At 39.1% G+C, this 18,720-nt stretch overlaps 2 protein-coding genes across 2 annotated transcripts in view; both read left to right on the forward strand.

Annotated features, from left to right (window-relative positions):
- LOC129756576 (1-phosphatidylinositol 4,5-bisphosphate phosphodiesterase-like) overlaps nucleotides 1-18,720 on the forward strand; it is a 130,203-nt gene that overhangs the window by 36,294 nt on the left and 75,189 nt on the right. The gene's annotated exons all lie outside the window — the stretch shown is intronic.
- Nucleotides 6,770-13,595, forward strand: LOC129754069 (uncharacterized). The gene is made up of 2 exons (XM_055749931.1): nucleotides 6,770-11,972; nucleotides 13,453-13,595. The coding sequence occupies exons 1-2, from the start codon at nucleotides 6,770-6,772 to the stop codon at nucleotides 13,593-13,595; spliced, it is 5,346 nt and encodes a 1,781-aa protein (XP_055605906.1).

Genomic DNA, 18,720 nt, shown 5'->3' on the forward strand with positions numbered 1-18,720 from the left:
TTAACTAGCTGCTGCTAGATTTTGAAAGTTCCCGATGATACCATATTCAAACCTATGAGCCCTAAACGATAAACGCTTCCTTAAAAGAGATCTGTATCTCACTGGAAGCAATGTGTAACATACACTTCCCATCATTCGCCTGAGTGGAGCTAGCAACATTCCAACAAATTGCTGTTAACAAAAAATTACAATCTTGTTTAATTTCTTTCGTTTCCGCCACCCACCGCCACACCGCCCACCACCACCCACCGCAACCGCCCACCGCCCACCACCGCCCACCGCCCACCACAACCGCCCACCGACATCACCCGCCGCCACCACCTGCTGAACCACCAACACTCACCGCAACACCACTATCGCCACCATCGACCACCGCTGGTCATGCATCAATAATGAAAATCATCATTTTTAAAATTCTGAGTGTTAAACCCAATGAAATGAAAGTGTGGTATTATAAAAACGAATGAATGTACAATATTGTGAAATCAAATGAAAACACGAAAAAACAGTAATAAAGAATGATGAGGAGGTTTTGCGCCCACTGGAGAAGGACTTGAAATAAAGTACACTCCCGCGGGCTTTTCCCTGCTCATGAAAAAAAAAAAAAAAAAAAAAAATAAAATTTGTTAAAAAAAAACTTTTAATTTATAGTTGTTTCCAGAGATCATTGCAATTAAACATACCTACCTCTTGAAGAATGTTTTTAAAATCTCTAATCGGTACCGAGGATGTGTGCTTGGCATCTTATAACAAGTTTTTTTTATGCAGTAGCGACAGTGAAACTGCCGGTTACAAATTGGCTTATCGACGAAGGCCTGCAAAGATTCTTAACGAATTCCCGCCATTCGACTCACTACGAGTTCACTTTTTGCAAGGCGTTCATCAACTGGAACACGTCTATCAAATTTATTCACCGGACAAAACCTTCGGATGTGTACAACAAATAATCGATCTTGTTACAATCCGCTTATTCGCCTCTGAGATTACTAGCAATCCGCATTTATACGTAAGTACCTCTGTTGCACATATTCTTCGTATTCAGTGATAGATTGTTTTCGGCTATCGAACGCACCCTTCGGTCCAAACTAGTTCGATTTGCGAGCAAGTACTGTAATAGCAAAAATATCGATAAACTACAGTTATAAGTCGATAAATCGTTTGAGTTGTATAAATAAAGGCGCTTTATCGTGCGATGTAGGACAGTTATACCACATACTTGCTATGTATTACGAAAATCGCCTTTATGTATGTAAAGATGTTTTTTTAAACTTTTGTTATTTGAACCATGTAACGATAAATTGCATATATAAAGGCGATTTTCGTACTGAGTTATTCTGGGAATATGAATATTTGCCCTATACATCGCACATTTAAACAACTTAATGTATAAAATTCAAATTAATATTCTACTCTTGAGAAACTGCTGCACTTGTTATTCGGAATTATTTCGAGTAAACCTAAAAAGCTAAATTACCTCTATTTCGATTAATTTGTACAATTGATTAAACTGGAGAAGTTAAAACAAATCAACACTTTTTTATAGCTAGTTTCCATAGTTGAAAGCCATAAAGTACTTTGTCAAAACTGATTTGTATTCCATGATATTGACAGAATACTGACTTTTAGTTTTTTGTCCCCTTGCAGTTTGTTCATAAGCAGTTCGCTCACTACAACTATGCATTGAACGATGGTGCAGCTTTTGAAAGCGTATTTGAAACTTGCTGCATTTACAAATCTTGCAACCATAGCACACAGAGGCTAGGTTAGTTAAAAAAAAAACAAAGACCATATGATAGCATTCGATAGTTGAATGAATGAAATGTTGAATATTATGAAGTAGTCGCAAAAATCACATTGTCAAGTTTTTGCTAGGTGAAGATCAGTTAAAGATTATGTAAATATCAAATAAACATAGTCACAGTACAAATTTATTTGACTGAAAAAATGTTGTTATTATTTTCCTGAAAAAAATCCCTGAATTTATGTACTCGGGTAATAATATGTCAAAGGCAACGTAATTTTATGTGAGATGCGATGTTTTATTTATGTGCGTTTAATGTGACATAAAATTACGTCCTTTTATTTGCAGTTTTATGTCTTCGAGAATTTATGGCTTGAAGCGTTTCTGTCTTCTCTCGTGTAAATTTATGTCAAAAGTGATGCTTCAATTTTGTGCATCCAATTTGACATAAATTTACACCAAAAAATTAATAGTGTGTACCTATTGACTACTAGGACGTGGCCGGCGCCGTTATTGATGTTCAAAGAGGGAGCATCAGTTTTGTGCATTGTAAATGTGTAGCCAATCCCAGGTTCAGTTCATTTGACAAAATTGACAAAATTGATGGCCTCGATCAATCACGGAGTAGCAACCATTGGCGATGTGAAACTCGTTCTACTGAGCCACGCCTGCGATCTTGGAATCCGAAATGTATTGACTTGTATTTAAACCAAATTTAGAAATCAATCACCGAGTATACTAAAATACTTTTAAATTCTTTATCAAAACATCTAAAGGTGCATTTCGGGTTCAATGATTCAAGGTGGATGTGAGTAATCAATCAAGCTAAGCTAAGCTAAGCTAAAACCAGGAATTTCAGGAAAAAGTTTGGAATGTCATTCTTCGGTTCACCGGAACCGGAAAAAACTGTGAATTTTACACAGGAACCAGGAAAATTGTTATTTAAAACGAAAAATTCTTATTAAGAATGTAAGAAATTTTAAGATTCAATTAAATGTTATTATAACAAAGCTCCTTTAAAAGCAAAGAAATATTTTTCATCAGAATTTTTGAAAGTTCACAGAAGTTTCATCGCAGACATGTGAATGAATTAATTTTAACGATATTCGGCTTAAAATCATTCAGACCTTATTTTTCCTTCTAACCCCATGAGAACATTTTCACATCTTTGAAGAAAAAACTTCTTACTCAAAGATTTCTATCCTGCATAGTTTTTATGATTATGATATTTTATATCGAAAAGGAAACAAAATTTGTGAATCATATTCACTTCATTGAGTGTTAATATAACGATAAGCCAACGCGATTTTTGGATGAAGTCTTTCCTTCACGTGATACATTTTCAATTATGTTTAGCTGTAACATTTTAGTACAGATCTGGAAAAAATTTCAAAAGCAATTTTTTTTACTTTTGTGATGTGACTTGAAAGAAGTCTCGTTTTCTCAAAAATGTTAAAATATTTGATAAGACATGTTTTGATATTTAAAATTAATAAAATACAAACCAGGAAAATTATCATTTTTAACAGAGAAAAACCAGGAGTAACTTCGAAATTTCAAAAGGAAAAATCGCTAGCAACTCTATACACTGAGGTTTTTTTTTACGCGGTATTTTGTCCCGCGTAAAAAAAAACCGCGTAAAAAAAAACCGCGTTAATTCGAAAATCCGTGTAAAAAAAAACCGCGTTAATTCGAAAATCCGCGTAAAAAAAAACCGCGTTAATTCGAAAATCCGCGTAAAAAAAAACCTCGTTAATTCGAAAATCCGCGTAAAAAAAACCCGAAATTCGAAAATCCACGTAAAAAATCCATTTTAATTAAAAAAATCGCGCTAAAAGCATGTTACTAAAAAAACGCATAAGAACCATGATTATTTAAAAATTTGCGTACAATGATACTTTATTTTTAAGATGAAAAACAAAATCAATTAGATTAATAGAATAGTAGATTATAGTGAGGCTTATTTGACAGTGGGGAATTCAGTTCGTCTCATGTCTCAGGTCTCATGTTCCATGTCTCAGGTCTCATGTCTCAGGTCTCATGTCTCATGTCTCAGGTTTCATGTCTCATGTCTCAGGTCTCATGTCTCAGGTCTCATGTCTCAGGTACCATGTCTCATGTCTCAGGTCTCATGTCTCATGTCTCAGGTCTCATGTCTCATGTCTCAGGTCTCATGTCTCATGTCTCATGTCTCATGTCTCATGTCTCATGTCTCATGTCTCATGTCTCATGTCTCATGTCTCATGTCTCAGGTCTCATATCTCAGGTCTCATGTCTCATGTCTCAGGTACCATGTCTCATGTCTCATGTCTCAGGTCTCATGTCTCATGTCTCATGTCTCATGTCTCATGTCTCATGTCTCATGTCTCATGTCTCATGTCTCATGTCTCAGGTCTCAGGTCTCAGGTCTCAAGTCTCGGGTCTCATGTCTCGTGTCTCAGATTTCGAGTCTCATATTGCAGGTCTCAAGCCTCAGGTCTCAGGTCTCAGATCTCATGTATCACGTTCTTAGTCTCAGAGCTAAGATTTTCCCAACTACAAAAAGATTCTAAGTGTTTTCCTTTGAAAAAGTCTTAGAATATTTTCTCTCAAAAACCGCGTTAATTCGAAAATCCGCGTAAAAAAAAACCGCGTTAATTCGAAAATCCGCGTAAAAAAAAACCGCGTTAATTCGAAAATCCGCGTAAAAAAAGCCGCGTAAAAAAAAACCGTGTAAAAAAAAACCGCGTAAAAAAAAAACCTCAGTGTATATTTTTTTTGTTTCGATTATGGTTGTTTTACCATCTTTGTGCCATTCGCGACTTTATATCAACGTTGTAGTTGGCGAACAGTTATTGAAAAACTCACCCGATACGACTGTGTTTGATGTTTACTCTTGGGCTCGAACTCACGGGCCTTAGGAAGCAACTGACTTCCCGATTGAGCTATATCACAAGCCATTACTCTAGATATTGCTTTTTCAAATGAGTGTATCAATAATTGATTTAGCAAAATAACATCATTTTTATTCGATTAGTACAACTGAACGAGTTTGTTTAAAGCCGTTATTTTGATATTATAGGACCTAGTAAAAGTTCTATTCTTAGAATTTTGTAATCCTGGAAAGAGCTTCGTGGGACACAAAAAGTTAGCCATGGGCCCGTGACCGATGGTTTGGTCGCTCATACCGTAAAAATCGGTACATTTTAAGAAAATAACCGAGATATGGGAAAACTGCACAAGACGCACCAGCGGGGTAAGATGGTGCATGCCATTATTTTTCAAAAAATACGCTAACTTATGGCTACGAATGATGTTTTTCTTAATTTTTGTTGCGGAAAACAAGCTTCTCTATCGTATAATAGGTGAAAATTTCATTAAAACGACTTAAATTCTTAGAAACAGAAGGATAAATCGAATGTGCGTGAAACGTGCAATTTTTCATGATTAACATTTCAGGTTTTATGAAAAACCAGACTGCACAGACTGATCAAATTTCTGCGTTTCTTCTTTCCAATCGTATGACCCTCCGGATGACTAAAAATATTGTTTGATATTTCATTTGATTTGCTCAAATTTTCTGAACAATGTCACGATCGACGGCGACGAGCTGGAGATAGTCGAAGACTTTGGTCACTGGTGACCGCAGACAATGACACCAGCCGTGAGATCCGGAGTTGAATTATCAGCGGAAGTCGTGCCTACTATGGACTCCACAAGCAACTGCGGTCGAGAAGACTTAGCCCTCGCACGAAGTGTAACCTGTATGTGACGCTCATTAGACCGGTTGTTCTCTACGGGCACGAGACATGGATATTGCTCGAGGAGGACCTGCGTACACTCGGAGTATTCGAGCGAGAACCATCTTTGGAGAACGGAGTGTGGAGGCGAACGATGAACCACGAGCTCGCGCGACTCTACGGCGAACCCAGTATCCAGAAGGTGGTGAAGGCTGGCCGGATACGCTGGGCGGGACATGTTGCGAGAATTCCGGACGACTGTCCTGCAAAACAGGTGTTCGTTACGAATCCGGTAAGAACAAGACGAGCGGGGGCGCAATGAGCGAGGTGGTTAGACCAAGTGGAGCGTGATCTGGCGAACGTGGGGTGCCCGAGAAATTGGAGAACGGTTGCCATGGACCGCGTGAATTTTAGGAATTATGTTCGTCAAGTTATGTCGTGAGACAGAATACTACGTAATTTTTCATTCTAGTAAAACGAAAAATAAATCCCTGAATCGTCGTAAACGTTCAATTCTGTTCTTACATGATTTTTAGCGCTGTAAATAGCGTTAATGCTCTGTTAGATCTAAAATCGAATAATCACTGTGGAATTGTTTGCCATAAAATTTTATTTTCTCATTCTTTGCGTTCCTTTTTGCTTCCGTGCCACCGTCATCAATTTGTACTACCTAGCGATCATTAAAGACAGAATACAAAAGCAAGTTGTACCGATCACGCGACATTTTTAATACGCTCCCGAAAATCACAAAAATTAGATTATTTAATCCCGTGATTTATCCCCCGAAATCGGCGCAAGTGCCTTTCACGCGATTTGTGGACTATCTTACCGTCTCCCGTTCGTTTGACGAACCGAGTGAACGTTTTACCCGGAAAATACCCTTTGCCCATACTTGGTGCTCCCGAATTGTGTTTGATACCCGCTGGAAGTGCGATCATCTGCCCGCCCCGCAATCCGATTGTTGAAGAGACCCCGAGTGCCTATCCCGACAACCCGCAAACCCATAAACCCGTCCCGAACATTGGTGCCGTGACCAGGATCACGACCCGTCCCGAAAAGAATCACGAATCGTCCCGCTGCGAACCCGCGTGTTTCAACATAACCTCACTGTTGAGGTTGGTTGGCGAAATACTTTTGCCAGTTGTTCCGGATTTTAATTAAAACCAAAGGCCTCATTTGAAGAGGTACCAGGTGAGTACCTCTCCAATCCAATACCATCCCCTTTTGCGGTACTTCTTGGTCTTTTTTCGACCCTTTTAGTTGACCAGCTCCGATTCAACTTTCCTGCAACCGGATAATCGTCGGCAGAATGGTTGACGACAAGAAGCTGAAGTCCAGGAAGCTGAAAAGGGCGAATATCATTGCCGGAATCAACCGCATGGAACAGTTCCTGCATCAATACGTCGAGGACCAACACCAAGGGGAAGTTCGATACCGCTTGGAGCGTCTCGAGAAACTGTGGGAATCGTTCGACGAAGTGCAGGCGGACTGCGAGGAGCTTGACGAGGAGGAGAATGCGGAAACTAAAAACTTGGAGATTCGAAGCACAACCGAGTCTGTTTATTTCCGGGTCAAAGCTGGTCTAGCTTCCAAGATCCCGGAATCGTTTGGGTCTTCTGCATCGACGTCATATGCTGCGAATGAAACATCCGCCCCCGCCCATCTTGCAAACATCAAACTCCCGACGATCACGCTACCCGAATTCGATGGCGATTTTAATCAGTGGCTGACGTTCCACGACACGTTTGTGTCGATGATTCATTCGTCGACGGAAATTTCTTGCGTCCAGAAATTTCACTACCTTCGCGCTGCCCTCAAGGGTGAGGCAGCTAATTTGATACAATCGATTACCATCACCGCCAACAACTACTCCGTTGCGTGGGAGGCATTGGTAACTCGATATTCCAACACAACTCTTCTGCGAAAAAAGCACATCCGAGCCCTGCTTAAGTATCCTAAAATCCCGAACAACTCGGTCGATGCGCTTCATCGAATCGTCGACGAATTCCAGAGGCACACGAAAATTCTGGAGCAACTTGGAGAACCCGTGATCTATTTTAGCTCGATTCTGATGGAGCTTTTGGAAGATAAGCTGGATGACGCATCGCTCACCGCCTGGGAGGAATCCATTGCCGGTGATCCCCATCCAACCTACAACAACATGATCGAATTTCTGCAGAAGAGGACCCGAATCATGGAGACGATCATGATCAATCGACCAACGTCCAGCCAGTCGAAACCCGTCGCTCAAAATTTTCCTCAGCGCAAACCAGGACCGCGCTTGAGTTCGAATGCCGTTTCCGAAGGTTACCCGAAAAGCTACCCGATGTGCCCAGCTTGTGAGAAAGAAAGGCACAGCATTTACAACTGCCCCGTTTTCAACAGCTTGGACCCGAAAGGCCGGACGAAAATAGTGACCGAAAAGAAACTGTGTGCCAATTGCTTCCGAAGTGATCATTTCGCCCGATCGTGCCCGTCGAAATTTTCCTGCAAGCATTGCTCCATGCGCCACCATTCGATGATTCACTTCGGTCAAGCTGAATCCACCCGTGCTGCTGCTGATCCCCCGTCCCGCCACGAGAATGTCAACTCACTTGCCGTCGCAATCACCCCGCAACCTACTGTGTCATCGAATCCCGTCGTGAGATCATCCCGTGAGAGTGTGCTGCTACCCACAGTAGTGCTAATCGTCGTCGACGCCTATGGTCATCAACACATAGCCCGTGCCTTGCTGGACACAGGTTCTCAACCGAACGTCATCAGCGAGAGACTGTGTCAGCAACTGCGTTTGTCCCGTAAGCTGGTTAACATCGACGTGCGAGGTGTAGATGGTACCGCAACAAGTGCGAAGTTTGAAGTGCAAGCCGAAATAAGATCTCGGGTGAGCGATTTCTCCGAGATGCTCGATTTCCTCGTCTTTCGGAAGGTAACCAGTGACGCCCCCGCAATTCCCTTCTCGGTTGCCCAATGGAACATCCCAAAAAACATCGCTCTCGCTGACTCGGATTTTAGCACACCGCGAAAGATCGACATGATAATTGGCGCTGCTCATTTCTACGCTTATCTGAAGCCTGGTCGCCTCCAGCTTGCGGCAAATGGTCCTTTGCTGGCCGAAACAGTGTTCGGTTGGCTGGCAACTGTAAAGTGCGACATGAAAGCCGAAGAAGCCAAACAAAAATCTATGGCAACTTGTCATGTGGCGACAGTTGTTCCCGTAGAAGAACTACTTTCCCGTTTTTGGAAGATAGAAGATGTTGGTGGATCAGACTATTCTATCGATGAGCAGAGCTGCGAGAATTACTACCGATATACAACCGATCGTGACTCTTCTGGGCGCTACATTGTGCGCGTCCCGAAGCACCCCGAATTCGAGCAGATGGTGGGAGAATCCAAAGGTGCTGCTCTCCGTCGGTTTGCCTGGCTCGAGCGGAGGCTGGAGAAGGACGCCGATCTCAAGAGTCAGTATCATGACTTCATGAGAGAATACATCGATCTTGGCCATATGGATCTGGTTCCCCCCGAATCGGAAAACGTTAAATCATGCTATCTCCCTCACCACCCCGTCGTGAAGGAGTCCAGTTCGACGACGAAAGTGCGAGTCGTGTTCGACGGCTCAGCCAAAACCAGCACCGGCCATTCGCTGAACGACTCTCTTCTTGTTGGCCCAGTCGTGCAAGACGAGCTGCTGACGATCATCATCCGATTCCGAAAATACCCGATAGCGTTGGTGGCGGACATAGCCAAAATGTATCGCCAAATTGTGGTGCACCCATCGGACCGATGCTTTCAGCGCATTCTGTGGCGCTTCAATCCCGACGAACCTGTTCGATCGTACGAGCTCCGCACCGTCACCTACGGTCTCGCCCCGTCTTCATTTTTGGCAACAAGAACTTTGTTGCAGTTGGTAGAAGATGAAGGCCGTCAGTTCCCAAACGCCTCCGCTGCTGTACGAAAAAGTGTGTATGTGGATGATTTGATTGCGGGCGCCAGCAGCGTCGAGGCCGCCGTCGCTCTCCGCACTGAGCTCGATCAATTAATGCTTCGTGGTGGATTTTGTTTCCGAAAGTGGTGCTCAAACTCTCTGAAAGTTCTCGCCGATGTTCCATCAGAGCTACTGGGCACACAATCATCGCTGAAGTTCGACCCTGAGGAGACGATCAAAACTCTCGGCATATGCTGGGAGCCCGAAGCTGATATTTTCCGATTCGACGTCAATGTTTCCCCGATTGATCAACCCCCGACAAAGAGGAGCATTCTTTCAGCCATCGCTAAACTGTACGACCCGCTTGGTTTAATAGCTCCCGTGGTGGTCGAAGCTAAGATTCTGATGCAGCATATCTGGTTGCTTGGCCTGGATTGGAACGAGGAAGTTACCCCGGAGTTGCGCATCAAATGGACCGATTTTTGCGAGCAGCTCCCCCATCTGCTGGAATTGCGAATCGACCGATTTGCTTTTGCCCACCAATTCCGCGACGCCCAGCTGCACTGCTTTGTCGACGCTTCAGAAGCAGCTTACGGGGCCTGCATTTATGCCCGCTCCGAAGCCCCCGATGGTACCGTTCAAGTGCACCTGTTGGCGTCGAAATCAAAAGTTGCCCCTCTCTCGCCAATTAGTATACCACGGTTAGAGCTCTGCGCCGCTCTTCTCGGCTCCCGTCTGTATACAAGAATAATCGCATCGTTGGACGTTGAATTTTCGTCGTGTTTTTTCTGGTCCGACTCTATGGTTGTGCTACAGTGGATGAAATCGCCGCCCCGAACGTGGAAAACTTTCGTAGCAAACCGTATCGCCGAAATTCAACATTCCACCCATGGTTCCCAATGGCTGCACGTTGCTGGTAAGCAAAATCCCGCCGACATCGTATCCCGAGGAGTATCAGCCGAACAGCTGATCCAAAGCGAGCTATGGAAACACGGTCCTGCTTGGCTTTCCGATCCCGTATCAACTTGGCCAAAACAATCCCTACCCGCTGTGCTTCCCCCCGAAGAAATCGAACAGAAAAAGACGACCATTCTGAGTGCTGTGATTGCGCCGCCCAACATGTTCGATAAGTTTTCGTCGTATCAAGAGCTGCTGCGCACAGTTGCTTACTGTTTGCGCTTTTTCAACAACGCCCATCCCCGAAAGCAGCCCGTTTCCGATCCGGTGCCCGCCGTGTGTGAGCTCCAACGAGCAAAGCTTTCTCTCACAAAGCTCGTTCAAGCTGACACTTTTCCCGAAGAACTTCAAGCGCTGAGAAAGGGGCAGCCAGTCCAAGCAAAATCTCAACTTCGTTTGCTTTCACCCTTTCTCGATTCCGAAGGCCTGATTCGCGTTGGTGGCCGGCTGAGGCTTTCCGATGCACCGTACGACATCAAGCACCCCATCGTCATTCCTGGTTTCCATCGCTTTACCAAAATGTTGCTGGAATTCCATCACAGAAAACTCCTCCATGGCGGCATAATGGCGACTCTGTCTGTGGTGCGAGACGAATTCTGGCCGCTAAGCGGTCGGCGAGCCGTCAGAAGTGTGGTTCGAAGCTGTCTTCGCTGCTGTAGAGCCAATCCCCATCCTATCCAGCAGCCCATTGGCCAGCTTCCCGTTTCCCGAGTAACCGCAAATGAAGCATTCGCTTGTACGGGTGTTGATTATTGCGGTCCATTATTTTTGAAACCAACTCATCGAAAAGGTGCATCCCGCAAGTGCTACGTTGCAGTTTTCGTTTGTCTGAGTACAAAAGCCGTTCACTTAGAGCTAGTGAGTGACCTGACCACCAACGCGTTCCTGATGGCACTGAACCGATTTATTGCGAGGAGGAACAAGCCGAATCATCTGTACTCAGACAACGGAACCAATTTCATCGGCGCCAAAAATGCACTTCACCAACTGTACACCATGCTGCAGTCTGAATCAGACTGCGATCAAATCTCCCGACACTTGGCTGAAGACAACATCCAGTGGCACCTCATCCCGCCCCGTGCTCCCAACTTCGGCGGCCTCTGGGAGGCCGCAGTTAAGGTCGCCAAAACCCATCTCGTACGCCAGCTTGGTGCCTCTCTTCTCAGCTATGAGGAGCTGACCACTGTGTTGACCACCATCGAAGGTTGTATGAACTCCCGCCCGTTAACAGCTCTTTCTGAGGACCCGAACGACCTCCAAGCCCTTACGCCCGCGCACTTTTTGGTGCGTAAATCGATGAGCCCGCTTCCCGAACCCGACGTGCGTGACATCCCGATGAACCGACTCAGCCGCTATCAGCTGCTGCAACAGTATTGGCAGAATTTTTGGCATCGATGGCGAAACGAATACCTGAAGGAGTTGCAAACCCAGCAGTCTGCCAACCCAAAGCGATATCAGCTGAAGACCGGTCAAGTGGTGATCCTGAAGGACGAATCGCTCCCTCCTACGCGTTGGCCGCTGGCGCGTATCCTGGAGATCTTCCCCGGACCCGATGGAGTTTCCCGAGTGGCTACTCTTCGAACATCGAGTGGAATCCTGAAGCGAGCTGTATGTAAAATTTGCCCATTACCATGTATGTTTGAAGAGGAAAATGTTAACTAGTTTGAAATATGATTAATTTCAAAGGTGGCCGGAAATGTTAGATCTAAAATCGAATAATCACTGTGGAATTGTTTGCCATAAAATTTTATTTTCTCATTCTTTGCGTTCCTTTTTGCTTCCGTGCCACCGTCATCAATTTGTACTACCTAGCGATCATTAAAGACAGAATACAAAAGCAAGTTGTACCGATCACGCGACATTTTTAATACGCTCCCGAAAATCACAAAAATTAGATTATTTAATCCCGTGATTTATCCCCCGAAATCGGCGCAAGTGCCTTTCACGCGATTTGTGGACTATCTTACCGTCTCCCGTTCGTTTGACGAACCGAGTGAACGTTTTACCCGGAAAATACCCTTTGCCCATACTTGGTGCTCCCGAATTGTGTTTGATACCCGCTGGAAGTGCGATCATCTGCCCGCCCCGCAATCCGATTGTTGAAGAGACCCCGAGTGCCTATCCCGACAACCCGCAAACCCATAAACCCGTCCCGAACAGCTCAACTGGTGCGTTCTGCACAGTTTTCTCCTTAATAATAAATTTGAATTAAACATTACTTAGGTTTCAACGTCGATGGAAGTTCTATCAACTGGAACTCGCTGGAACCTACACCTTTCACACGCCGAATTTGAGACAATACAAGTTATGGGTCTTCGGCTGTGATAGACTTTTTAAAAAAGCAGCTATCAATCTGACGGTCAACCAAAGACTGACTTGATCAATCAATTTATTTCTCTGATTCAAATTACAGATTTTTCTTACTACTAAAGATGCGGTTTCCCCACGCGCCGATAGCGTCAGCATAAAATGTGCCTCTTGATCCCGATGCGTCGCTGGATTTCTGCTGTCGTATGATTTAGGCTAGTTTAGATTGATATGGGGATAACTTACATAATGTTCTTCAAGGTACTGCAAATCAACTCATTACATTGTCATTTAGAGAATTTAACACAGGAAAAGACAACGCTCTAAAAATTTCTACGAGGTACTTTCATTTCACATGATACTAAATAACTTTTACTTGATTTCACAATTTTAAGGCGACACTTCCAATTTTTGATATACAATTGAAAAATATTCTTATAAACCTGCATCTAAAAATTCTTAACTTATTTGTGTCTGTCCCGGTTTTTCTTCTCGGATCCTTGAACTTCCAAAAAATCGATCCACATCGCACTAGTTTACCATGTTTACCAACTACCTTCCGAGACCTCAATCAAACCGTGCGAGCCTTCAATTGAAGGACACAGTTTTTGATACGTGGTACAGTCACAAATTCCTTTCGACAATGTCCCCCAGTGGATTCTTGTTTGTATTCCATTACCAGGAGTGTGTTGTTTTGTGTACTCTAGGAAAAAAGGTGCTATTTTTAAAAATCTATTTGCCTGGATGTATCCCATATCGCCCACTTGGTCTCGCTCCATCGTTATGTCTCCCTTTTTTCTCCACAGACCGGTCTTTTTCAGCCATTCCATCCCACAAACAGGAGCACTATCAGCAGGTGATGGCCACCAAAGTCAATCCCGGGGTGCCGAAGTGTGTCACTGCACTAGCCAACCGTCATGATCCTTCTGTAGGTTTTAGTGGCTTCTGATCCAGACTCGGGAAAGGACAACGACGGACGACGCACGGTGGAAATAACGACGAAGAGAAAGTGAGAGAGCGGGTGAGAGCGAGTGAAAGTGAGCAAACATCAGGCCTTTGTGGTTGCCTAACGATGGGGGCAGAGTGGATATGTTACGGCCGCAGACGGGATAGGGCAGGACCAGTCATGTGCTGGAAGCCGTTAGAATTTGTTTTGAAGAATATTCAAGGCTGTTGAAAAAAAAAAAACGACAGCCATATTTTTAAATAAAAAACTAGTAAAGCTTTATGAAGTTTTGTTGGTTACATATCTATGAACGAGAGAGATTTTTTCTTTCTTTTAATTTTTTTTTGACGTCCGGATTAAAATGTTTGAAGTAATCTATAGTCATATAGGACATTCTTGTAAAAATTAAAAACTGGCGAACCAACCAAATTGACCGGAAAGGTGAAAATCCACCACCACGTGATGGTGCGCCCGACATCCATGTGATTTTTCGTAACCTAGCTTTTGCAACATATTTATTGGGGGTTTGTTCCTGCTTGAGACTAGTTTCAAGGACGCAGTAGCAGTAAGTTATTATATCCTGCTTACAAAGTAAGAATACTGCTTTTGAGTTTTTTTTCTATAGTCAGAAGGCCCCCGGAATACAAATGGAAATATTTTTTTTATATAATTGGTAATATTTTGAACACATATCTACACAGTTCTATATTTTTTCTGTAAAACGAATCTTCATAATAAAAAACTATCTCCACACACTTTGGTTTACACATGTCTTTCAAAAATTTTAGGAACAAATACGCTTGTTAGCTTGCATTTCAATGAACTACTTAGTATTAATCGTTAAGAACTAGTAAAACTCTGCTACTCAATGTTTCAAGGCTGCGGGTCCGCGCTCGATGAATCAACATTTTTCTCGTAAGATTCAAACAATGATATAAACCGAATGTATATATGTAAGGTTGTCCGTTTAAATTTTCAATCATCAACATGAAAGAAGTCACATTCAAAAATCTTCCTAGTTCCTGAGGATTTCATCAATTCAATCGAAGAAACAGCACAGCGATTAATCTTAATCATTTTATTAAAATTTTGTTAGAAAATAAATACATGTTTTCTTTTCTCTTTCTATTCCAGGTAGAACCTCTTATAGTCAAATCGTATGTAAGTACAATTCTCCTTCGATTTGAGATATTTATATATCAGAATCGTTAACATGTCAACAGTTTTGAGTACTGGTTACAAAATCAAACCAAATAAAACTAGCTGTTTGTTGTTTGAAACTTTGTTTGCTGTTTGTAAGGTTGTTTTGACATCTGAAACATTATCACTAAAAGGAGCTCAAAACTTCAAATTTCAATTATACAGATATTAGAAAAATGAGTAAAATTATTAACTTTATCTCAGAAATAGCCAAGAAATTCAAACTCATGTTAACGACTTTAATGATCAGAATTTTTAGAAACGGCTAAACTATCATAAAACAACAAAAATGACAAAACTGACAAAAAATGGCAAAAATGACAAAAATGACAAAAATGACAAAAATCACAAAAATGATAAAAAGCCAACAATGACAAAAATGCAAAAATGACAAAAATCCCAAAAATCACAAAAACCAAAACAAAACCACAAAAATCACAAAAGGACAAAAGAGACAAAAATGACAAAAATGACAGAAATGACCGAAATGACAAAAATGGCAAAAAAGACAAAAATTACAACAATGACAACAATGACAAAATTGACAAAAATGACAGAACTGACAAAAAAAGACAAAAATAACTAGATGGAAGCAACGACAAAAATGACAATAATGACAAAAATGACAAAAATGATAAAAATGACAAATGACAAAAATGACACAAATGACAAAAATGACAAAAATGACAAAAACAACAAAAATGAAAAAGATGACAAAACTGACAAAAATGACAAAAATGACAAAAATGACAAAAATGACAAAAATGACAAAAATGACAAAAATGACAAAAATGACAAAAATGACAAAAATGACAAAAATGACAAAAATGACAAAAATGACAAAAATGACAAAAATGACAAAAATGACAAAAATGACAAAAATAACAAAAATGACAAAAATGACAAAAGTGTCAAAAATGACAAAAATAACGAAAATGACAAAAATGACAAAAATGACAAAAATGACAAAAATGACAAAAATGACAAAAATGACAAAAATGACAAAAGTGTCAAAAATGACAAAAATAACGAAAATGACAAAAATGACAAAAATGACAAAAATGACAAAAATGACAAAAATAACAAAAATGACAAGAATGACAAAAATGACAAAAAAGACAAAAATGGCGAAAAAGACAAAAATAACAAAAATGACAAAAATGGCAAAAATGGCGAAAATGACAAAAATGACAAAAATGACAAAAATGACAAAAATGACAAAAATGACAAAAATGACAAAAATAACAAAAATGACAAAAATGACAAAAATGAAAGAAATGACAAAAATGAAAAAATAACAAAAAATACAAAAATGGAAAAATGACAAAAATGGCAAAAATGGCACAAATGACAAAAATGACGAAAATGACGAAAATGACAAAAAATACAAAATCGACAAAAATGACAAAAATGACAAAAATGACAAAAATGACAAAAATGACAAAAATGACAAAAATGACAAAAATGACAAAAATGACAAAAATGACAAAAATGACAAAAATGACAAAAATGACAAAAATGACAAAAATGACAAAAATGACAAAAATGACAAAAATGACAAAAATGAAAAAAATGACAAAAATGACAAAAAATGACAAAAATGACAAAATCGACAAAAATGACTAAAATGACGAAAATGACAAAACTGACAAAAATGACAAAAATGACAAAAATGACAAAATCGACAAAAATGTCAAAAATTACAAAAATGACAAAAATGACAAAAATGACAAAAATGACAAAAATGACAAAAATGACAAAAAATTACAAAAATGACAAAATCGACAAAAATGACAAAAATGACAAAAATGATAAAATGACAAAAATGACGAAAATGACAAAAATGACAAAAATGACAAAAATGACAAAAACAACAAAAATGACAAAAACGACAAAAATGACAAAAATGACAAAAATGACAAAAATGACAAAAATGACAAAAATGACAAAAATGACAAAAACAACAAAAATGACAAAAATGACAAAAATGACAAAAATGACAAAAATGACAAAAATGACAAAAATGACAAAAATGACAAAAATGACAAAAATAACAAAAATGACAAAAATGACAAAAATGACAAAAATGACAAAAATGACAAAAATGACAAAAATGACAAAAATGACAAAAATGACAAAAATGACAAAAATGACAAAAATGACAAAAATGACAAAAATGACAAAAATGACAAAAATGACAAAAATGACAAAAATGACAAAAATGACAAAAATGACAAAAATGACAAAAATGACAAAAATGACAAAAATGACAAAAATAACAAAAATGACAAAACTGACAAAAATGACAAAAATGACAAAAATGACAAAAATGACAAAAATGACAAAAATGACAAAAATGACAAAAATGACAAAAATGACAAAAAAGACAAAAATGGCAAAAAAGACAAAAATGACAAAAATGACAAAAATGACAAAAATGACAAAAATGACAAAAATGACAAAAATGACAAAAATGACAAAAATGACGAAAATGACAAAAATGACAAAAAATTACAAAAATGACAAAAATGACAAAAATGATAAAAATGACAAAAATGACAAAAAATTACAAAAATGACAAAAATGACAAAAATGACAAAAATGACAAAAATGACAAAAATGACAAAAATGACAAAAATGACAAAAATGACAAAAATGACGAAAATGACAAAAATGACAAAAATGACAAAAATGACAAAAATGACAAAAATTACAAAAATTACAAAAATGACAAAAATGACAAAAATGACAAAAATGACAAAAATGACAAAAATGACAAAAATGACAAAAATGACAAAAATGACAAAAATGACAAAAATGACAAAAATGACAAAAATGACAAAAATGACAAAAATGACAAAAATGACAAAAATGACAAAAGTGTCAAAAATGACAAAAATGACAAAAATAATGAAAATGACAAAAATGACAAAAATGACAAAAATGACAAAAATAACAAAAATGACAAAAATGACAAAAATGACAAAAATGACAAAAATGACAAAAATGACAAAAATGACAAAAATGACAAAAATGACAAAAATGACAAAAATGACAAAAATGACAAAAATGACAAAAAGGACAAAAATGACAAAAATGACAAAAATGACAAAAATGACAAAAATGACAAAAATGACAAAAATGACAAAAATGACAAAAATGACAAAAATGACAAAAATGACAAAAATGACAAAAATGACAAAAATGACAAAAATGACAAAAATGACAAAAATGACAAAAATGACAAAAATGACAAAAATGACACAAATGACACAAATGAAAGAAATGACAAAAATGAAAAAAATGACAAAAATAACAAAAAATACAAAAATGGAAAAGTGACAAAAATGGCAAAAATGGCACAAATGACAAAAATGACAAAATGACGAAAATGACAAAAATTACAAAATCGACAAAAATGACAAAAATGACAAAAATGACAAAAATGACAAAAATGACAAAAATGACAAAAATGACAAAAATGACAAAAATGACAAAAATGACAAAAAATGACAAAAATGACAAAAATGACAAAATCGACTAAAATGACTAAAATGACGAAAATGACGAAAATGACAAAACTGACAAAAATGACAAAAATGACAAAAATGACAAAATCGACAAAAATGACAAAAATGTCAAAAATGACAAAAATGACAAAAATGACGAAAATGACAAAAATGACAAAAAATTACAAAAATGATAAAAATGACAAAATCGACAAAAATGACAAAGTGACAAAAATGACAAAAATGACAAAAATGACGAAAATGACAAAAATGACAAAAATGACAAAAATGACAAAAATGACAAAAATGACAAAAATGACAAAAATTACAAAAATTACAAAAATTACAAAAATGACAAAAATGACGAAAATGACGAAAATGACAAAAATGACAAAAAATTACAAAAATGATAAAAATGA

Source organism: Uranotaenia lowii, chromosome 3 (assembly GCF_029784155.1).
Source record: "Uranotaenia lowii strain MFRU-FL chromosome 3, ASM2978415v1, whole genome shotgun sequence".
NCBI lineage: Eukaryota > Metazoa > Arthropoda > Insecta > Diptera > Culicidae > Uranotaenia > Uranotaenia lowii.

Coding starts and splice junctions, on each gene's coding strand:
- LOC129754069 (XM_055749931.1), top strand. CDS start 6,770: ATGGTTGACGACAAGAAGCTGAAGTCCAGGAAGCTGAAAAGGGCGAAT. Junction 11,973..13,452: donor TAAAATTTGCCCATTACCAT/GTATGTTTGAAG, acceptor TTTTCTCCACAG/ACCGGTCTTTTTCAGCCATT.